At 40.5% G+C, this 23966-nt stretch overlaps 1 protein-coding gene across 3 annotated transcripts in view; it reads left to right on the top strand.

The window, feature by feature from the left end:
• Nucleotides 1–23966, top strand: part of atf6 (activating transcription factor 6) — a 367278-nt gene that overhangs the window by 254420 nt on the left and 88892 nt on the right. Inside the window, exon 16 of one of the 3 annotated variants that reach the window (XM_078561553.1) lies at nt 10687–10860. The exons of the other annotated variants lie outside the window; for them this stretch is intronic. Coding sequence (XP_078417679.1) covers nt 10687–10841 — 155 coding nt within the window. The 3' untranslated portion in view covers nt 10842–10860. Of the gene's footprint in view, nt 1–10686; nt 10861–23966 lie in introns of those variants that run through there. 3 annotated transcript variants of the gene reach the window in all.

Below are 23966 nucleotides of genomic sequence, written 5' to 3'. Positions count from 1 at the left end.
ACTCTTGATTGACTTGGCCCACATCCAAGAACCAGGTCCAACAGTGCATCCTTTCTTGTTGGACTGGACACATGGTGATGTAGAAAATTCTCCAGAACACAATCTAGGAACTCTTGCCCCTCTCTGCCCTTTACACTACCACTGCCCCAGTCTACATTCGCGTAAATAAAGTCTCCCATAATAACTACTCAATGGTGTTTGCATCTCTCTGTAATTTCCCTGCAGATTTGTCCCTCTACATCCTTCCCACTAATTGGCAGTCTGTAGAATACACTGAGCAATGTAATTGCACCCTGTTTGTTCCATGGCTCTAGCAGAATTGATTTTGTCCTTGAACCCTCTGGGACATCCTCTTCCTCCAGCACTGCAATGCTCTTCTTAACCACCCCTCCTCCTCCTCTTCCTTTTGTACCTTTTCTGAATACCTTGTACCCAGGAATATTTAACCCCCAGTCCTGCCCCTCCTTGAGCTGTTCTAGAACCATAGCCAGAAGAAACATCATCCCTATATCCAGTCTGTCCAGCCTTGTCAGAACTTTATAAGTTTCAATGAGATCCCCTCTCATTCTTCTAAATTCAAGTGAATACAAGCCTAGTCGACCCAATCTCTCCTTATATGACAACCCAACGAACCCAAGAATCAGTTTGGTGATCCTTCACTGCACTCCCTCTTTGGCAAGTGTGTCCTTTCTTAAATAAGGAAACCAAAGCTGCACACAATACTCCAGGTGTGATCTCACCAAGACCCTATACAGCTGCAGTCAGACATCCTGTTCCTGTACTCAAAATCCTCTTGCAATGAAGGCCAACATACCATTTGCCTTCTTAACTACTTGCTGGACCTGCATGCTTGCTTTCAGTGACTGGTGTACAAGGACACCCAGGTCCCTTTGTACATCAGCATTTCCCAATCCATCACCATTTAAATAATACTCTGTCATTTTGTTGTTCCTGCCGAAGTGGATAACTTCACACTCATTCACGTTAAACTGCATCTCCTATATATTTTCCCCTCACTCAACTTGTCTAAATCGTCTTGAAGCCTCATAACACCTTCCTCACCACTCACATTCCCACATCGTCTTGTGTCATCGGTAAACATGGAAATATTACTTTTGTTCCCCTCTTCCAATTCATTGATATATATTGTGAATAGCTGAGGCCCAAGCACTGATCCCTGCAGTATCCCACTCATCACTGCCTGACACTTGGAAAAAGACCCATTTATTCATACTCTCTGATTCCTGTCTGTCAGCAAATTCGAAATTCATGCCAATATATTGCCCCCAATCCCATGTGCTTTAATTTTACACACTAACCTCTTCTGTTGGACTTCAAAAGTTTTCTGAAAATCTAAATACACCACATCCACTGGTTCTCCCTTATCTATTCTGCGAGTTGTGCCCTCAAAAACAAAACTCCAGTAGGTTTGTCAAACATGATTTTCCTTTCATAAATCCATGTTGACCTTGTCTAATCTCGTTGATGTTTTCTAAGTGTCCTGTTATCTCAGCATTTATAATAGACTCTAGCATTGTCCCTGCTGCTGATATTAGGCTAACCGGTCTGTAATTGCCTGTTTTCTCCATCCTTCCTGCTTTAAATAGTGGGGTTACGTTTGCCATTCTGCAATCTGCCAGGACTGTTCCAGAACCTGTAGAATTTTGGAAGATGACAACCAACGCATCCACTATTTCCAAGGCCACCTCCTTCAGTATCTTGGGATGTATATTACCAGGCCCTGGGGATTTATTGGCTTTCAAACCCATTAATTGCTCCACTTTTTTTTTTAGTAATATTCATTTCCTTCAATTCCTCCTTCTCACTACACCCTTGGTTCCCTAGCATTTCTTGAAAGTTATTGTTGTCTTCCCCCGTGAAGACAGAACTCAATTAGTTGTTTAATTGCTCTGCCATTTTCTTATTCTCTATTATAAATTCTCCTGTTTCGGATTGTAAGGGAACTACACTTGTCTTCACTAATCTTTTGCTTTTTACATACTTATAGAAGATTTTACAGTCTGCTTTTATGTTCCTTGCAAGTTTACTCTCATACTCTATTTTTCCCTCTTAATCAATCTTTATGTCCATTATTGTGTCTCACCTGTTTAAAATTTAATGTGTTGAAGAAGTTTGCTTTCTTAAGATAATATGTATTTCACTGGGAGCTGAGGACAGAGGGCCACTCTGAAGGACACAGCCCCGGGCCAAGTTCATGAGCAAGCTCTTTTCTAGGCAAGGAGAAACAAATTTGTCGCTTGTTTTTTTTTAAATTAAAAAGCGAGGTGAAAATCAAGCATCATGGAAGCTTTTAAGAAAATGTTCACAGCAACTCGGTACAGTCATAAGGTGGCACTGAGTTGAAGTTTTAAGATGCTTGTAGCTTGTGGGAGGAAGGAAAGATTAAGAATGTAAGGAATTGCACTATTCTTAAAAAATGAATTAAAGAGACAGCATGATGAGTCCTTGCGCCTCGTCAGTAAGACTGTAAAGAGGAGGAAGGTTTATGGAATGGAGCTTTAGAGGTGCAAGAGGTGAATGTTCAGAGTAGCAGTGACTGAAGTTCAGAGAAAAGTACAATAATGTTTGCAGTGCAATGAGAGAGGTTGGAAGTGAGAGGTGGAGGAAGGGTAGTTTTCACAACCAGCATTTTTTGATATGTTGTCTTGGACTGTAAGAGGTGAGCTTTAAGAGTCTTCCCTAGAGTAAGCACAGTGCTCTAATTTTGGATTAAGTTTTAAATTTTTTTTATTCATTCATGGGATGTGGACGTCGCTGGCTAGGCCAGCATTTATTGCCCATCCCTAATTGCTTTTGTTCTGAGGGCATTTTAAGAGTCAACCACATTGCTGTGGATCTGGAGTCACATGAAGGCCATATCAGGTAAGGATGGCAGATTTTCTTCCCGAAAGGACATTAGTGAACCAGTTGGGTTTTTATGACAATGGACAGTGGTTTTCTTGGTCATTATTAGACTTTTAATTCCAGATTTTTATTGAATTCAAATTTCACCATCTGTTGTGGATGGGATTCGAACCCTGGTCCCTAGAGCATTACCCTGGATCTCTGGAATTCCAGCCCAGCAACAATACCACTATGCCACCGCCTCCCCCCCCAAATTGTGCTAACCGCAGTTGTTGAAGAAACTCAATCCATGGCAGATGGACATATAGAATTAAAGTGGGAGAAATGTGCTAAGATCAATTTCTGAAGCAGGATGTTGCCGTGATATGAGCTGAATGGTTCTTGTGTGTTGCTGAATTCTTACGTAGAACACTTGCTATAGCTTCTACAATAAGCTCTCAATGCTGCAAGCTGACTTACAGATAGATCTTGTTCAAAGATAGATATAATTTTCAATAGGTACATGCGTTGGCATGAGTTAGTCATTAGTAAGGAATCTTAAATTTGATCTCATTTTTCAAGATGCTGCAGTAACCCTGTCTGACTTACTGCTGCAGCAAGGTTTGAGTGCCATTGAAATTTTGTTTTGATAATTTTTAGTCTTTGGACTGGAGTGGAATGTTTTCCAAAAATTTATATTATTATTAACGTTAAATTTCTGCATTTTGAGAAATGTAAAAGAATTGGATGTTATAAATGTAATGTCTGGGCACGGTACAGCTCCTTAATAAGCGTAAGAAGGCCAAAATTGTTCAGTTCAAGTGAGCACAAGTACAAGCGGGCTTGATGTTGATGCACCACATTGGAGTCCGAACATACAGTGCTGCCAAGTGATGGCAGTGTTTCAGTTTCCCTGCTCTGCTGAGTTCCCGGTCTCAGCCCCAGTTTTGTAGAAAGGTGCTAAGCAGAGATCAGACACCACTCTATTTGGAGGCAGAGCCACCAATCCCTGTAAAAAAATAAATAAAAGCACAAATTACTGCAGGTGTTGGAAATTTGAAATAAAAGCAGAAATGTTCAACATGTCAGGCAGCATCTATGGAGAGGGATACAGAGTTAACTTTGCAGATCGATGTCGTTTTGTTTTGATGAAGGGCCATTGAAATGAAATGTTAACTCTGGTTCTCTCTCTGCCAATGCTGCCTGACCTGCTGAATGTGCGCTAACATTTTCTGATTTTATTTTCCATCATTACTGTTCGCTTGTAAATTATTTATTCAGTATTCCAGGCTGCCTTGGCATCATTATTATTGAGTTGTTGAGGGATTGTGGCCCTCATGTGCAGGATGGCATGGACAACTGAGATGAGAAAGAAGAGAGAATTGAAAAATAGAATCCTGCAAAAAAAAGTTTCAGTATTTTGTTGCTGTTCACTTCACCCAAGTCTTGCTTCTGTAGTCTGAACAGCAGTAAGTTTGAAGTCACTAAGACCATAAGACGTAGGAGCAGAAGTAAGCCATTTGGCTCATCAAGTCTGCTCTGCTATTCAATGAGTTCATGGCTGATCTGGTAATCCTCAATTCCACTTTCCTGCCTTTTCCCCATAACCCTTGATTCCCTTAATGTTTAAAAATCTGTCTATCTCAGCCTCTACAGCCCTCTGTGGTAAAGAATTCCACAGATTCACTACCCTCTGAGAGAATAAATTCTTCTTCATCTGTGCCTTAAATGGGCGACCCCTTACTCCGAGTTTATGCTCTCTAGTCCTAGACTCTCTCACAAGGGGAAACAACCTCTCAGTATCTACCCTGTCAAGCCCCCTAAGAATCTTTTATATATTTCAATAAGGCCGCCTCTTATTCTTCTAAACGCCAATGAGTGCAGGCCCAACCTTCTCTGGACTGCCTCCAATGCCAGTATATATTTCCTTAGATAATGGGACCAAAACTGTTCACAGTATTCTAGGTGTGGTCTAACTAGTGCCTTGTATAGTTTTAGCAAGACTTCTCTATTTTTATACTCCATTCCATTTGAAATAAAGGCCAACATTCCATTTGTTTTCCCTATTACCAGCTGAACTTGTATGCTAGCTTTTTGTGATTGATGCAAGAGGACCCCCAAATCTGTGTGTGCTGCAGCTTTCTGCAGTCTTTCTCCATGTAAATAATATTCAGCTCCTCTATTCTTCCTGCCAAAGTGTATAACCTCACATTTTCCCACATTATATTCCATCTGCCCACTCACTTAACTTGTCTGTATCCCTCTGTAGATCCTTTGTGTCACCCTCAACACTTGCTTTCCCATCTATTTTTGTGTTATCCGTAAACTTGGCGATAATACATTCATTTTCCTTATCCAAGTCATTAATATATTTTGTAAGTAATTGTTGCCCCAGCACTGATCCCTGTGGCACTCAAGTAGTTACAGGTTGCCATCCTGAAAATGCCCCCCATATCCCAACTCTCTGTCTTCTACTAGTTAGCCAGTCCTCTATCCATGCTAATATACTATCCCCGACACGATGGGCTCTTATCTTATTAAGTAGCCTTATGTGTGGTACCTTATTGAAAGCCTTTTGGAAATCCAAATATATTACATCCATGGTTCTCCTTTATCTATCCTGCTTGTTACCTCCTCAAAGAATTCTAATAAATTTGTCAGGCATGATTTCCCCTTCATGAAGCCATGCTGACTCTGCTTGATTATATTATGTATTTCTAAATGCTCTGCTATTACATCCTTTATAATTGACTCTAACATTTTTCCAATGATAGATGTTAAGCTAACTGGCCTATGGTTACCTGTTTTTTGTTTCCCTCCCTTTTTGAATAGGGGTAATTGGTAATTGGCAGTTTTCCAATCCTCTGGGACTTCTCCAGAATCTAAGGATTCTTGGAAGATTACTACCAGTGCATCCACTATCTCTGTAACTATTTCCTTTCGTATCCTAGGATGCAACCCATCAGGTCCAGGGGACTTATCGGCCTTTAGCCCCATTAGTTTCCCTCGTACTTTTTCTCTAGTGATAGCTGTTGTATTTATTTCCTCGCCCACTTTTGCCCCTTGATTATTTAGTATTTTTAGAATGCTATTAGTGCCTTTTACTGTGAAGACTGATGCAAGGTATTTATTCAACTCCTCTGCTATTTCCTGGTTCCCCAATATTATTTCCCCAACCTCATTCTCTACGAGGCCTATGTTCACTTTGGCCTCTCTCTTCCTTTTTATATATTTAAAGAAGCTCTTACTGTCCGCTTTTATACTACTTGCTAGTTTACTCTCAAAGTTTATTTTCTCCCTCTTTATTATTTTTTGGTCATCTTTTGTTGGTTTTTAAGACTTTCCTAATCTCCTGGTTTACCACTAATCTTTTCCATTTTGTATGTTTTTTCTTTCAGTTTGATACTATCCTTAACTTCCTTGGTTAACCATGATTGGTTTATCCCTTTCCTTGAATCCTTCTTCCTCGCTAGGATGTATCTTTGATTTGAGTCATGAACAATTTTCTTAAACGTGTGCCATTGTTCATCAACCGTCTTTCCTGCCAAACTCCTTTCCCAGTCCACTCCAACCAACTCTGCCCTCATTCTTTTGTAATTACCCTTACTTAAGTTTAGCACAGTTGTTTCTGACCCAAGTTTCTCACTCTCAAACTGAATGCTAAATTCTACTATGTTATGGTCACTCTTTCCTAGGGGATCTTTTACTCTCAGATCATTTATTAAACCTGCCTTATTACACATTACCAGATCCATAATAGCCTGATCCCTGGTTGGATCCACAATATATTGTTCTAGGAAACTGTCCCGAACACACTGAATTTTTGCTTGTGGCTACCTCTGCCAATTTGATTTACCCAATCTACAAGAAGATTAAAGTCACCCATGATTAATGTACTGCCTTTTTTACATGCCCTCATTATCTCCTGATTTATTCTTTGTCCTGCGGAATAGTTACTGTTCGGAGGCCTATAGACTACTCCCACCAGTGTCTTCTTCCCCTTGTTATTTCTTACCTCCACCCATGTGGATTCTACATCTTCCGATCCAAGATCATTTCTTATTATCGTACTTATTCCATCTCGTACTAACAAAGCTATCCCACCACCCTTTCCTTCCTGCCTGTCCTTTGGAAAAGTTACATACCCCTGAATATTTAGTTCCCAGCTTTGATCTCCTCGTTACCACGTCTCCGTAATGGTTTTAAGATCATACCCATTAACCTTTATTTGTGCCATTAATTCATTGTTTTTGTTCCGAATACTATGTACATTTAAGTAAAGAGCCATTGATTTTGCCTTTTTACCATTTTTTTTCCCCCCTTTGACCCTATTTGCTGCTTTTTTTTTTGTCTGTACACTCTGTCCCTTCCTGTCACACTCTGGATGTCATTACCTAAATAGCTCCTTGCAATGCTGCCATATCCTTTTGCTTTGTAAGTCTACGTATCCCCGCTCCAGAACCACCCCCCCCCCCCCCCCCCCCCCCCCGCCCCTAGTTATTCGATTCGACAGGACACTGGTCCCCGCACGGTTCAAGTGAAGCCCATCCCACTGGAACAGCTCCCTTCTACCCCAGTACTGGTGCCAGTGCCCATGAACTGAAACCCATTCCTCCCACACTAATCTTTGAGCCACGCATTTAACTCCTTGACTATATTTACCCTATACCAGTTTGCTCGTGGCTCAGGATAGTAATCCCAAGATTATTATCTTGGAGATTCTGCTTTTTAATTTAGCTCCTAACTGTTCAAATTCTTTCAGCAGAACTTCCTTTCTAGTCCTATCAATGTCGTTGGTACCAACGTGGACTGCAACAACTGGATCTCTCCCCTCCAACTCCAAGTACCTCTCCAGCCCTGAGGAGATGTCCTTAACCCTGGCACCAGGCAAGCAACACAGCCTTCAGGACTCACACTCAAAGCTGTAGGGAACAGTATCTATCCCCCTCAGCAAGTAAATAGGGCTCAAAACAAATAAGCCTCCAGGAAGGATTGCAATTTTTTCTGAGTACTTAGAGTGGCAAGTGATGAGATTTATAATATATTGACGGCCAATATGAAGGAGGCATTGAACATTGGAAGTTAGATTGGAAATGGGTGACAAAGAAGCCATCAAACCTTCGGTCAGTACTGTATGAAATAATGGAATCCAGAGTAAACTTAAGGATTCAACCAATAAGATGCATAAGGGAATGACCATGTCTGGTCAGTATGCTTGATTTCTTTTTTAAAGTTCCATCCCAGGTGGACTGTGAGAAGCCCTATACACGGTGTACTTGGATGTTTGTAAGATAATTGACACAGCTTTGCACAAAAGGCAATAAGCTAAGCTCAAAGCTGTGAGGATTCAGAGTAAGACTTAATTGAAAAGTGAGGTCTTGTGGGGACATGTTAGAGCAATTATACTGGTGTGAAGGACACTGTTCCAGCTAAGCTGAGTGGCCATGTGGCAACCCAAAAGTTCCCTTTAAGTGACTGCGTGTGTGTAGCTGCACAAAGAATTTAGAGGGCCTGCACGCATAAACAAATTGACTTCACAAAACAAAACAAAATGCAGGGACATTGGTGGAGGAAGATGCTGAGTGCAGTGCCCCAGGAATTGTGATTAGGATCATTGCTGTTAGTAATTTACCATCAACAATGTGGACTCAAAAACTGAATATAGCCTGATCAAAGCTGCTGGTAATGCTAAGGTGAGATGGACAGTCAGATTTGAGGAGCCTGCTCAGGAATTCAAGAAACAGTTTGGCAAAATATGCAGGTGGAAAGCTTTACAGTGCTGGAAATAGGAAGAATAGACAGGCAATAATTATTGATGGTGTTGAAATAGCTCGGGATAAAATGTATCATTTTTGTGGGGTTTTTGTGTTCTTGACATTTAACATGTTCAAACACTAGCTCACCAATCAATGAAGGAATTAGAATGCTAAACTACAAAATCAAATCCAAGAGTAGAAGCCAGAAGAGGCCATATTCAAAGTGAACAGTGCTGTGGTCAGACCACATCTCAGAATGTTGTCTAGTTTTAGTCGCTAAAAGTCACAAAAAAGAGATTGAAACATTGCTAACTTTTCTGAGTAGAGACTTTAACTATTTGTTCATTGGATTTGGGCATTGCTTGTAAGGCCAGCACTTATTGCCTATCCCTATTTGCCCTTAAGAAAGTGGTGGTGAGCTGCCTCCTTGAACTGCTGCAGTCCTTGTCATCGTGTAGGTACACCCAAAGTGATGTTAGGGAGGGAGTTCCAGGATTTTGACCCAGTGACAGTGAAGGAAGGTTGACCCTTCATGTCACAGAGAGCTGAGTTGTTGAGAAAGACTGGAGAAACTTGGGCTTTTCAACCTTGTAAAGAGATTGTTGAATGTGACCCTGTAGATGCATATAGAATAGCAAATATGTAAAATAGATATATAGAACCATTCATTTCTTTAGATAAATCCAGGAAAAAGTGATACAGGTTGTAATGGGTAAAAGCCAAACATAGGACTCACATCAACAGGTTTTTTCCACTGAGGAGGTTCTGCTGAAAGAATTTGAACAGTTAGGAGCTAAATTAAAAAGCAGAACCTCCAAGATAATAATCTCGAGATTACTACCCTGAGCCACGAGCAAACTGTTATAGGGTAAATAAAGTCAAGGAGTTAAATGCGTGGCTCAAAGATTGGTGTGGGAGGAATGAGCTGAGTTGAGTTTTGGAGACAAAAACTCTACAATCATTTAAGAAACAATTGAACATTATAATGAGTGTAGGATGAGTGGATGTACTAAAATGGGGCAAGTGTAATGAGTGAACACACAGACCTGTGCAAATTGAATTTGAATTTGGCTCAGACCAATTGGATTGAAATATGAATCTCCCACTCTCTGATTCCCCATTATATGTATTAGGGTTCCATATGTTTGTAGCAGTCTCTACTGGGAGATTTTAATGTAAGAGTTGGATGTGACTACACCGCCTGGAAGAGCACCATCAGGAAAGGAGGAGTGGGGAAATGGTCTCTTCCTTTCACTAAGTGTACTGAATATAGGATCACCATCACAAGCAGACTCATTTGTCAGAAAGATAAATTAGAGACAATGTGGAAATATCTCCAATCCAAACATTGGCACCTCCTGAATATATCATTGTCCATGTCTGGAATAAGAAGGAGGAGCACATCACTTGAACCATGTGGGGTGCAAACGACTGCTGAATAAACCATGTACTCATAAGCTCTAGCATGAGCATACGCTTTGTACAAAAACACAGAAGATCCTCAAAGAATCCCAGGAGCAGATTTACTATCTACTTTTCCAGGATATCAAAACAAGGGCACAATTCCAATTGCAACTTTAGTCCTATCTTGCTCTCAGAGGCTCCAATGATGTTAGTGTAGAAGGGCTTTGGGACAAAATCAAATTTGCGATCCAAGGGACATGCACCCAGATTATTGGGTTTGAACATCACAAGCACCAAGACTGGCTCAGTGAGAATGATGAAGAAATGTGCAGACTTTTCAATCGGAAATATCAAAATGAGCCTACATCACAGCAGAGACAAGAAGAATATTTATAATTCAAATCTGAAACTCAAGAATGATATGCGTCATCAAGAAAATGTGGTGGGTATCCTGGCTCCTAATTTGCAGACATAGACAGCACTATAACGCAATTTGCAAATCTCACTGAAAAAAACTTCAAGTTAACAAGAATGGGATAAAGTCATAAAATTGCAATAGAGTGTGTTCTGAGGTTGTGGCTGAGGCACATGATGCGACCAGAGTGAAGAGAGCTTTGCAGTGACCTGAGTTGAATACTGCACTGGGTGTCCGAAATGGTCAGGTTGTATTTGCTATTGCCAGGAATCCCTCATCTGCACAAGCCAGAAGAAAAGGACTTGAAATTATGTTTTTTGCTGAAGCGGGGTCAAAGGATGGCTGAGGTTGTTGCAACATCTGGCATTAAGAAGATAGAGGAACGTGAATTTTTGTGGTTGCAATCCTGTGTAGCAGTCTGAAAGAATAAATAGGCTTAAAATAAACAGAACCAGTGTTATAAACATTTGTGCTTTGTAAAGTGTTTTATTCATGGGTCATATACTATACTTGGCTGGTATAAAAACAAAAAAAAATGCATCAACTTTTTACTTCAAGAACACAATTTTTGTTAGTCATAAATTTGACTGCCCTCCCTGCCTAAAGGACAATTTAAATTGCTTCCCATCTCGCCTTTTTGTTTGCCTAGGCCTTTTGCAAGTCTTTACCCCTCTTAACGAACTCCATTGCCTTATTTATAGCCTTTTATATGATCCAGCAGTTTTCTGCAAAGATATTTGAAGATCTTGAAAACATTTGGAGGTCTTGACGTTTACAGATCTTGAACCAGTTAACTCCATGACTGAGTATCTTTTCCACTTTTTCCTAAGGTGCTTGTTTATCTTGTCATTTTCAATTTTACGAAGGAAATGCACCCACAACATGCTCTGCTTTTGCAATGAAATATGCTTTTTTCAGCTTAGAGAAATACCCTGGTTGCCTTTCCTTTCTCTTGCATCTCCTCTTCTTCTGAAAGTTTTAGTCTTGTTGGGATATAGATCCACCAGTGCTGGGCATGCTTGAGTACCTTGCCCAAGCAGGTCAGTTGTGATTATTGGCGGTGAGTATCAACAGGCATCGGGCAAACCTGGAACCTGCTCTTGCCCAGCATTCATAGCAGGAGTCATCAGAAGCACTTTCCCTCTCACTGGTGTTGAGACCAATTGTTGGATTATTACAGCAACCCTTGTTGAGCTGATGTAAGTGAACACAGGCCTCACCTTGAGCACTGACCTCCATGTGCTTGTGGTCAGGTGCCCACTAAATAAGCCTGATAAGTTATCAGGGGAGCCCTGAGTTGACCATTCTTTTAAAATCTTTCAGCTGATATTGTGATATTGAAATGAGCGTACAGCAATAAAATTAGTCTGCTGTCACAGCAGTTTTTAATTGCAATATTGACCTCTGAGGGATATGGTAGTAAAGTGGTCATGCTACTGGATCTGTAATCCAGACACGTCAATGAATGATCTAGAAACACTAACTCAAACCCCACTCTGGCATTTGGAAATTTCAATTACCTAAAAGTCTGAAGTAAAAAGCTGGTATCAGTGATGGTGACCATGAAACTACTGGATTGTCGTAAGAACCTATCTGGTTCAGTCATGTCCTTTAAAGAAGGAAATAGCCTGGTCTGGCGATATGTGACTCCAGATCCACAGCAATGTTGTTGATTCTTAACTGCCCTCTGAAATGGCCTACTAACTCATTCAGTTGTATTCAAGGCAGCAGCTCACCATTATCTTCTACAGGGTAATTAGGGATGGGCAATTAAAGCTGACCTTGCCCGTGAATAAACAACATTTATTGACATTTAGATAATTCCAAGTTTTTGCAGTTTTAACAAAAAGTCTATTCGTACAAATTAAATAACATTTAAAAACCCAACAGAATAGGCATTTAGTGCTTAAAAAATTGAAGATTATTTGAATTAAGGAACTTAGAGTTCAACATGGACTGGAAACTATAAAGATCTACACTTTGAGTTGTAAGTAAAAATGGGAAATAGTTTAGATCATTTACATTGTTTTCCCTTGCCTAACTCATTTTCTCTATTATTTTAACTTCAATATAACTATTTCTATCTAATCAAGTCTATTTCTAACATTTCTAAAGCCTTCCCTTAAATTATTGCCAGTGCTGCACAAATCAACTTTTTTCTGTTTCCAAGGTCCCATTGTGTGCTTCAGAGTTGAAGCCCCCAGTGTAAAATAGCTGGATTTCAATTGGCCAAGCTTTACAAGTTACATGACTTGGGCACTTGTTTTTCATGTTGAAGTGGAAGAATTACCACTCATGTTATCTCATTGTCTGCCCTCGCAGCTTAATCACGCCATTGTATTGGCAGAACTCCAAGAGCTACAACATTTAGTGAAGCTTTTTTTGCCCCATAAAATGTCACTGCGAGAGAATGGAACATTTTCCAATAATTATACCTGATAATGGGGTACCACAGAGTCGAGGTGTCTGTACTAAGGATGTGTCAAACCCAAACTTTTTATTTCTACATCAATGGGTACACTGGGCCTTAGTTTAAGATCACACCTCAGGCAATACAGCATTGCTTCACTGCTACTCTCAAGTGTCAGGCTAGACTATCGACTCCAGTCCTGGAAACAGGGCTTGACCCTTCGCTTTTTTATTTGGAGGTGATCCTGCTACTACTGAACCAAGCTGATTCTTGCTCTCCTGCTTAATGAGTTGTCAGCTATTGTTTTGCATTCAGTCTGACATTGTTGAAAATTCACTGAAAATTTGAAGAGCTCTTCATTACCTGGGAGGCGAAACAAGATCTTCTGTAAACAAGTCAATGTTTCAATGTTCAGTTCCCATATTCCGGGCAGTTCTGAAGTCAGCTATTCACTTGCAAACCTCTGTACTTGGCATTAAGTTCATTTTGCTGTTTTTCTCTGCTGTAATGACTCTCTGACTCCTTAGTCTGATGGTGTGTATGTTACTGACATTAACTTGTGGAGATATTTCCAGTGTTGATGCCTGTTATTGATTGCTGGCAATATTTCGACTGGGTACACCTTCACTCCAAGCGTCAGGAACTTGATTCCAAATAAACTTTCAGGCATGTATGAGAAGGAATTGGTGAAAAAAGGGAAAGGCTTAATTGAAGTAGATTTAATATTCTTTGGAATAGATATGCAATTAAAACATACAGTCCTGATGTTGCATTTTCTTCAATGGCTGTAAGTTGCCAGTTTGTGTTCGAAGCTCAAGACTGTCACTTAGGAAATTAGGAAATTTAGATAAAATGCAAAATTAATCTTGTGGTTAATTAGGGTACAGAGACGAATAACTTCAGGTCTGATTTCAGCCAAACAGAACCCTATATATACAGAATGAATGCTGCCTGATTGGAAATCTGATCATTGTTCCCAAAGGTGAGCCCTACATGCATGTACAGATTTTTCCCCCAATTTAAAATGTAAATGTTTAGATAACAGGAAGGGGCAAATCCATTTTCTCTCAGATTTGTCAGCCGTCAACTAATCCCCATAAGGTCCACATTACCTTCTGAGCACATTTAAAACAAGTTTTGTTTGCATTGGTTTTATATTTCATGCAATATACACCAGAAGCACAAGAAATTACATTTATATAGTGCTTTTCACATCCTCAAATGAGGTGAAGCAACTGATTAACACTTTTAAATTGTAGTCACTGTTGTTATGTCAAGAAACATGGCAATGATTTTTATTAAGTAATATCCCACAAACAGTAATGCGATAAATGTCCAGATAACCTTTTCTTTTGTACTGCTGGTTGAGGAATAAAATTTGGCCAGAACACATGCGAGAACTCCACTGCTTTTCTTTGAATTGTATCTTCATGCTCATCTGAGAAAATCTAAGGGGTTGCAGTTGAGCACTTCATTCAAAATATGGCACCTCTGACAATGCAACACTCCCTCAGTTTTACAAGTCGCACGATGAAACTCCTGAAATACATCCAACCAGAATTGTAACTTGAGATGGGCATTCGTTAAAAGAGACAAGTTTAGTGCCCCAGGGGGCACTTGACAGAGTGTAAGAAATGGCAAAAATAATTTTAGATGTCCCTCAGGTAAAACTTTACTTCAGGCAGAATGGCTGAACATAATGAAGTGATGACAAGAGATTTTTTTTTTTTTATTCGTTCACAGGATGTGGGCTTCACTGGCTGAGCCAGCATTTATTATCCCTAGTTGCCCTTGAGAAGGTGGTGGTGAGCTGCCTTCTTGAACCACTGCAGTTCCTGTTTTTGTGACTTTTGTGGTGGCTAGGCCATTTTAGAGGGCATTTTATCTGAGGGCATTTTAAGAGTCAACCACATTGATGTGGTTCTGGAGTCACATGTAGACCAGACCAGGTAAGGACAACAGTGAACCAGATGGTTAGACTTTTAATTCCAGATTTTTTTAAAACTGAATTCAAATTTCACCATCTGCCGTGTTGGGATTTAAACCCAGGTGCCCAGAGCATTAATCTGGGTCTCTAGATCATTAGTCCAGCGACAATACCACTATACCATCACCTCCCCCCCTAACTTCTACTAAGATTGTAGATATCAGAGTTCAAGGAGATAAATGCCAAATGAGTTATCCTTCTTGATTGTAGATTGAGCAATTATCCAATCAAAATGTACTGCAACTACATGGCAACTACAAAACGTTTTCTTTTGTTGTGAAAAGAATTGGCTTTAAAGCCTCCAAGTTTTAAAATTCACCATTTTAACAAACCTGAGTGAGTTTGATGGAATTGTTCAAAATAAGAATTGAAAATGAGAGACTTGCGATAGATTGCAGAAGACAGAATTGTCAGGCAGTCCAGTTTGAATATGTTTGAGGTGAAATAATCAAAGCATTTCAATGTATTTTTTCCTCAACTGTTGAATTGCTCAGTTCAGCCATTCAGCACTGTTGCAGACTTTTCTGGCAAGACCTGAGAGAGAGGCTGGAATTGATGGGGAAATTAAAATGCCTTGGGATCAGCTGTGTTTCTGCGCTTGCCATTAGTAGAGACTAGAAACTGTCACAATAATTCACGTGTTCAATTTATTGAGCTGTTCTTGAATGGAACTTTGCCTTGAATTTCAAGCCGCTCTTGCCTTGACAATGAACTAAAAAGTCAATTGAATTGTATTTATTATAACTCTAACATGGTTTCATCACATTGAACAATGTTGTTAATGTGTGTGACCTTCATGCTTATATTCACTCTACACCAACAGAGCTTCACCAAGACCTACTGATAATCCCAAATCCTAATATAAGGCCTCTTATTACTCCTGAAATACAGTTGGTAATGTTTTCATAAACACAGGTACAGTACTTATGAACCTACCTATGAACAAACAAATTAGGAGCTGAAGTAGGCCATTCGGCGCCTTGAGTCTTCTCAGCCATTTGATAACATCACGGCTGATCTGATTGTGGCCTCAGCTCTAGATTCTTGTCTACCCCCATATCTTTTGATTCCCTTGTCAATCAAGAATATATCTCACTCAGCCTTAAAAATATTCAATTAACCTGCCTCCGCTGCTCTCTGGGGAAGAGAATTCCACAGAATAACAACTCCCTGAGAGAAGAAATTCTCACCCTTGTCTTAAATGGGATAACCCTTATTTTGAAACTGTGTCCCCTCATTTTAGTCTCTTTCAAAAGGGAAAGAGACTAGATCCTCTCAGCATCCACCCTAACACATCCCCTCAAAATCACCTCTCATTCTTCTAAACTCCAATGGATACAGACCCAACCTGTTCAACATTTCCTCATAAGATAACCTCTTTATCCCAGGAATAAGTTGAATGAATCTTCTCTGAATCGCTTCCAATACAAATATATCCTTTCTTAAGTGAGGAGAACCAATCTGTACACAGTACTCCAGATGTGGTCTCACCAATACCCTGCACACCTGGAGCAAAGCTTATTTACTTTTATATTCCATTCCTCTTACAATAAATGACAACATTCCATTTTCCATCCTAAGCACCAGCTGTACCTGCATACTAACTTTTTGTGATTTATGCACCAGGCCACCCAGATCCCGTTGTATTGCAGAGTTCTGCAATCTATCTCCATTTAAGTAATATACTGCTTTTCTGTTCTTCCTGCCCAAGTGGACAAGTTCACATTTTCCCACATTATTGGCCCATCTGCCAAATTTTTGCCCTCACATAGTCCTTTGCCGACTCATTATGTCCCCCTCTCAACTTACACTCCAACTGATCTTTATGTCATCAGCAAATTTAGCAACCATACATTCGGTTCCTCCTTCTGTCGTTTAAATAGACTGTAAATAGTTGAGGTCCCAGCACCGATTCAGTAGTGCTGCACTAATTACAGCTTGCGAACCCACAAATGACCTATTTATCCCTCCTCTCTGTGTCCTGTTAGCTAACCAATCTTTTATCCATGCTAATATGTTGCCCCCTACACCATGTGCTCTTATCTTGTGTAGTAGCCTTTCATGTGGCGCCTTATCAAACGCCTTTTAGAAATCCATATGCCCCACATCTGCAGGTTCCCCTTTATCTGCCTTGCTTATTACTTCCTCAAAAGAACTCTAATAAATTAGTCAAACACGATTTCCATTCCGCAAACTATGTTGACTCTGCCTGATCGCAGTATGATTTCTAAGTTATTTTCCCATGACTGATATTAGGCTAACTGGCATATAGTTTCCTGTTTTCTGTCTCCCTCCTTTCTTGAATTGGAGTTACATTTACTATTTTCTAATGTGATGGGACCTTTCCGGAAACTAGGGAAGTTTTGAAAATTACAACCAATGCATCAAATATCTCTGCAGCCAGTTCTTTTCAGACCCGAGAATGAAGTCCATCAGGCCCTGGGGACTGGTCAGCTTTTCGTTCTGAAAGTTTTATCAGTTCTCTTTCCCTAGTGATTGTAATTATTCTAAGTTCCTAACTCCCTTTCACCTCTTGATTTTCAACTATTTCAGAGATGTTGTTTGTGTCTTCTATAGTGTAGACAGACACAAAATATCTGTTCAACGCTTATGCATATCCTTTTTCCCATTATCAATTCCCCAGCCTCTCTCTACTCTCCAGAGGACCTACACTTACTCTTTTCCTTACTTGTAGAAACTCTTTCTTTTTTCTTTAATATTTTTAGCTAATTTCTCCCTCATTTTTGTCGTCATTCTTCGCTGGTTTTTAAATTCTGTCCAATCTTCTGACCTACCACTAATTTTTACAAAATTGTGAGCTTTTCCTTTCAATTTGATACTATCTTAACTTCCTTAGCCATGGATGGTATATCCCTCTCCTTGAGCCTTTCCTTCTCAAGGCAATTTATCTTTTCTCGGGGTTATGCCACTGCATCTCTACTGATCTAATCTAATTTCCTTAACCTAATTTCCAAGGTCACTCTAGCCAGCTCTATCTTCATATCCTTGTTATTGCTTTTATTTAAGTCACCAGTCATTGACCCACTCTTCTTACCCTCAAATTGAATACAAAATTCAACCATGCTATGATTACTGCTACCTAGGAGCTCCTTTACTTTGAGATCATTAATTAATCCTGCCTCATTGCACAGTACCAGGTCTAGAATAGCCTGTTCTCTGGTTGGCTCTAGAACGTGCCCCAAGAAGTTGTCCCAAAAATACTCAATGAACTCATCGTCCTCACTACCTTTGTCGATTTTATGTGCCTAATCTATCTGTAGATTAAAATCACCTATGATTAACGCTGTACCTTCCTGAGAAGCCCCCATTATTTTCTCTAGAAACCCTGTCCTACCATGCAGTTACTGCTAGGAGGTTTATAAATTACTCCCACAAGTGACTTCTTAGCTTTGCTATTTCTTATCTTTGCCCAAACTGATTCTACATCTTGATTTTTCGAACTAAGGTCATCTCTCATTATTGTACCAATGTCATTCTTAATTATCAGAGCAACCCCACCACTTTTTCCTAGTTTCCTGTCTTTCCCAAATGTCATGTACCCTTAAATATTCAGGTCCCAGCCTAGGTCACCTTGCAGTCATGTCTCTTTAATAGCTATCAAGTCATACATATTTATTTCTGTTTGAGCTGACAATTCATCTGTTTTGTTACAAATGCTATGGGCATTCAAATGCAGAGCCTTTAGTTCTATCTTTTTACTATTTTTTTGCATACTCAGTCCTTATCTACTGCCTCACAGTTAAGTTTGTATGCTCTGTCCCTTGCTGCCACATTCTGGTTATCATTACCCTTATTGCGACCTTGCTCCCTTGCCTTTTTTTCCCTTTAATTTACCACATCTTCCCCCAAGTGATCCCTCTCTAAGATCACCCTAGTTATATGATTTGCCAGAACACTGGTCCCAGCACAGGTTCAGGTTAAGACCATCCCAGTGATATACCTCCCACTTTCCCCAGTACTGGTGCCAGTGCCTCATGAATTGAAACCCATTTCTCCCACTCCAACCTTTGAGCCAACCATTTTACTATTTAATCTTATTTACCCTATGTCAATTTTCTCTGGGCTCAGGTAATAATCCAGATATTATTATTACCCTTGAGGTTCTGCTTTTTAATTTAGCACCTAGCTGGTCATACTCCCTATGCAGAGCCGCTTTCTTAGTCCTATCTATGTCATTGGTATGAATGTGTACCACAACAACTGGATTCTCCCCTTCCCATTCCAAATTCCTATCCAGCCCCGAGCAGGTTTCTCAAACCCTGGCACCGGGCAGGCAACACAGCCTTCTGGAATCTTGCCCTGGGCAGCAGAGAACTGCGTCTATCCCCCTGACTACATTGTTCCCTACTACCACTGGGATCCTTATATGCTTCCCCCCACTTTAATGGCTTCTTTTACCATGGTGCCACGGTCAGTTCTCTCATCTGCCCTGCAGCCCCGACTCTTAGCTGTACAATCTGCAAGAACCTTGAACCTGTTGGACAATTACAATGGCTGAGACTCCTCCACTTCTACCATCACAATCCCCATACTTGCTTCACTTGTACTCATGCCCTCCTGGCCCTGACCAAGGAGCATATTGGATGATTTGGGGTGTGACTACCTTCTGGAACCCATTGATAAGGGGTGTGACTGTCTTCTGGTACAAAGTGTGCTGGTAACTACCCCCACCCCGTCCATCTCCCTGATACATCGCAGTGTCTGTGGCTCTGCCTCCAGTTTATTGACTCTGAGCCGCAGCTCCTTGAGCTGCAAACACTTATGCCGTGGATCACACTGGTGTCCACATTATTTTCTTAATTAAATTTTAATCAATACCTCTAGTCCTGCTTGTGATTATTTTCTTATTAGTTCAATTAATGTTCTCCTTACCTCAATTGAAATTCCTTAGTTTAGGTAAGATAAATCGGAAATACTAACCAGCCAATCACCTATCTGCTTCCCTGTAATGTCACACCTCATTTTTGTTTCTGAACGCAGGCTCTGATTGGCTCCTGGCACCACTGTTTTAAGACCTGCTCTGCTCCGAAGTCTCGCAGTCCTCTCTCACTGTTTATGGCTCTTGTATTTGCAGAAATACTACCATGCTGTGCCAGCTAATGTCAAAGACAGTATATCCCCCTCCACAAAGGATAGCAATTCCTTTCAATATTCCAGCTTATTTTTCACTTCTCCCTTCTCCTGAAGATAATCATTTCATCAGCTGAGGTAATGGCCAGTTTCCCCTCTTTTATTTTTGAATTCGACGTGCCAAAAATGACAAGTTGTAAAAAGTAGGCAATGCCAAAAACAAAAGATAACGCAATTGTAGAATCGTACAACGTTTGTAATGCTTTGCTGTTTCTGTTACAAGATGACTGGTCTTGGCTTCTTTCCTGTTTCTTTTGGTCATACTTCATGTTGTATTGTGGGCTGCTTAACGTTCCATGTTAGAACATGCATATTTGAGAATGAGGTCATAACCTGGTGAAGCTACAACACAGGACTTTACGCATGCTTCAAAAGTGGAAGCAGAACTAAGCCATCCTATGACAGACAGTTGATATGAAAACTCTGCAATTCTGTCACATCCAGTTGTGAATGGTGGTGGACAATTAAACAACTAACAGGGGCAGGAGGCTACAAAAACAGCCCTACTCTAAATGATGGAACAGTGCAAAGGAAAAGGCTAAAGAGTTTTCAGCCATCTTCAGCCAGAAGTGCCAAGTGGATGATCCATCTCTGCCTCCTGAGGTCCCCACTATCATGGGTGCCAGTATTTAGGAAGGTAACACAACGTTGGCCTTTGTTGCAGGGTGGATGGAGTATAAAAGCCTTACTACAACTATACAGAGCACTGTGAGACAGCACCCAGAGGACTGTTTACAGTTTTGGTCTCTTTACATAAAAAGATTGGAAGGAAATTGGGATTGGAAATAATTCAGAGAAGGTTCACTTGGCTGATTCCTGGGATGAAGGGGGATGGTTGAGAAGGTTGGGCTTATACGCATTAGAGCTTAGAAGAATGAGAGTGTTTTTCAAACATGTAAGATTTTGAGGGGACTTGACAAGGTAGATTCTGAGAAGATATTTCCCCTCATGAGGGAATCTCGAACTTGGAGACACAGCTAAAAATAAGGAGTCTCCCATTTAAGACAAAGATGAGGAGGAATTTCTTCTCTGAGGATCATTGGTATTTGGCATTCTCTTCCCCAGAGAGCAGTGGAGACTAGGTCATTGAATATATTCAAGACTGAACTAGACAGATTTTTGATCTACACAGAAGTGAAGTGTTCTGGAACGCAGGCAGGAAAGAGACATTAAGGCCACAATCAGCCATGATCTTATTGAATGGTGGAGCAGACTCAATGGGCCAGATGACCTAATCTTGCTCCTGTTTCCTATGATCTTATCTTCAGTCAATTCGATTCATTCCATTGATATCAGGAAATAGCTGAAGGCACTGGATACAGCCAAGGCTATGAACCTGACAATATCCCAGCTGTATGACTGAAAACTTGTGCTCCAGAAGTAGTTGTGCCCCTAGCCAAGCTGTCCCAGTACAGCTACAACACGGGCATCTACCTGACAATGTGGAAAATTGCCCAGCTATGTCCTGCTGACAAAAAGCAGGATAAATCTATTCCTGCCACTTGCTGCCCCATCAGTCTACTCTCGATTATCAGCAAAGTGATGGATGTTGCCGTTGACAGTGCTATTGACCAAAACTTGCTCAGCAACAACCTGTTCACTGTTATTCACTTTGGGGTCTGCAGGGCCATTCAGCTCCAGACCTCATTACAATCTTTGCCCAAATGCAGACAGAAGAGCTAAACTCCCAAGGTGAGAGTGGTTGTCCCTGACATTAAGGCAGCATTTGACTGTGCCATCAAGGTCAAAATTGATCAGTGGAAATTGGGAAAACTCTTGGAGCCATCCCAAGCACAGAGGAAGATGTGAAAAGATTGTGGTTGTTGGACATCAATTGTCTCAGCCCTAGAACGTCGCTGTAAGAGCCCCTCAGGGTAATACCCCTGTCCCAACCAACTTTGCTGCTTCGTCAATGACCTTTCATCCAACATTGGGTCAGAAGTGGAGATATTCACTGACTATTGCACAGTGTTCAGGACCATTCGCAATTCCACAGGTATTGAAGGAGCCTGTGCCCTCATGCAGTAAGACATACAAGCTTGGGCTGATCAAGTGGCAAGTGACATTCGCACCGCACAAGTGCCAGGTAATGATCATCTCTACCAAGAGAGAACCTGACCATCTCCCTTGACATTCAACAACTTCATCATTGCTGAATGCCCCACCATCAACAACGTTTACCAGAAACATAACTAGCCCATCCATATAAATACTATAGCTACAAAAATAGGTTAGAGGCTGGGAATTCTACAGTGCATAACTCACCTGATTTCCAAAAGCCTGACCAGCGAATTGCTGTTCCTTCACTGTCACTGGGTCAAAATCCTGGAACTCCTTCCCTAACTTCACTGCGCGTGTGTACCTGCACCACATGGACTGCAGCAGTTCACAAAGGCAGCTCACCACACATTCTCAAGGGCAATTAGGGATGGGCAATAAATGCTGGCCTTACCATCAATGCTCATATCCAGAGATTTAATAAATAATGCAAGTATAGCAAGAGAGCACAGATGTAAGATGTTTGGCAAAAGAACCAGAGGCAACATTAAGAAAAGCATTTTTCTATAATTGGTAGCTAGGATTTGGAATGCACTGACTAACAAGGTGGTGGAAATGCATTGACATGTCGCTTTCAGAAGAAGGGAATTGGATAAATAATTGAATGAGAAAAATTTGCCACAAAAGGGCTAAGAGCTTGGGCACAGAACTAACTGGATTATTCTTCAAAGAGCTGACATAAATTGATGGGCTGAATGACCTCCTACTGTGCTGCTTTACGATTCTAGGGGTGGAATTTTACGGTCCCATTGGAGCGGAGCTGTAAAATGCGGCCAGCAGTTCAAAACTCCATTGATGTTGGTGGGACCATAAAACTTTGCCCTAAGATTCTGTAAGTACAGAGTCAAATTCTGTAGAGACCAAATCCTAAAGACAGGACTGTGTTGAGTCAACCAAGTACAATAAATCCATGGATCTACAACCTTAAAATTCTTTAATCAGCAGTGAGGCATTTAGTATTTGAACTGTATTTTTCCTCTCCCTTTCAGGTATGATCATTTTGCAACAATGTCCAAAAATTGCTTGCAGCAAATACTATTTGTGGCAATGCTGAGCATGCAGACACAAATTTATATCAGTATCTTTTCAAATGAACTGCAGTTTTTTGGGAGAAACTGACCAAAATGAATGCTCTAATAAAAGTAATGGCCCTGAAATTGGACTGTCAATTACTGGCATACAGGTGCTAAATGCATTTGTCTGAAATGCATTTATTGTCTACATTAGGCAACTCATTAAATGAGTTCCTGTTGCCTTAAAATAATGTATGCAAGAATTTCAGATGAAACAATGTAATTTCAGGGCTGTCAAAAAATTTCTCAGTTTAGATTGTTATTGGGAAGGTGAACTTTTCTTCTTGCCTTACTGCTTAATTTAGAATTTGCATTTTTCACAGTACTATTCACTTCCATTTTAGTCTAAGGGAAATACTGTAATTTGCCCCAGTATCATAACCAACTACTGAAGTTTCTCACGTTGCAATGAAAATAAGTTTTGAGAGACAGCCAAGACTGGAGTTTCTTTCCCAGTCACATTGCTTAAGCCCTGGGAAAGAGACCTCCTATGGTCGTTGTTATTTTCATGTGATACTTGCTGGTCTGATGTTGGCCTATACACGCTGACAAGTATTCCCTTCTGGTTAGGTTTGGGCAGCTGCTTTCTCTAAGGATGCTGAGTCAAGCTATTTATCATTTCCTAGTTTTCCAAGTCTGTAAAGAGTTACTTATATTCCTGAACCCTTCCCACAGTAAACTTATAGTCCAGAAGCTGATGCTAATCTGGAATAAATTAATAATTGAATCACCCATACTCTTTAGGAATGTTCAGTGTTTCACTAGTATGACTTTATTTTCTTCTTTCCTACTTTTCATTTTCCCCAAAATAATACGAGTTATGTTTAAACAATTGGTGTTTTCTAAATTAAGAAACTGAGGTCAGAGA

The sequence above is a fragment of the Cetorhinus maximus genome, chromosome 17 (assembly GCF_964194155.1).
Source record: "Cetorhinus maximus chromosome 17, sCetMax3.hap1.1, whole genome shotgun sequence".
In the NCBI taxonomy this organism is placed as follows: Eukaryota; Metazoa; Chordata; class Chondrichthyes; order Lamniformes; family Cetorhinidae; genus Cetorhinus; species Cetorhinus maximus.
The sequence above is the reverse complement of the archived record's forward strand: the minus strand, read 5'-3'. Positions and strand labels throughout refer to the sequence as shown.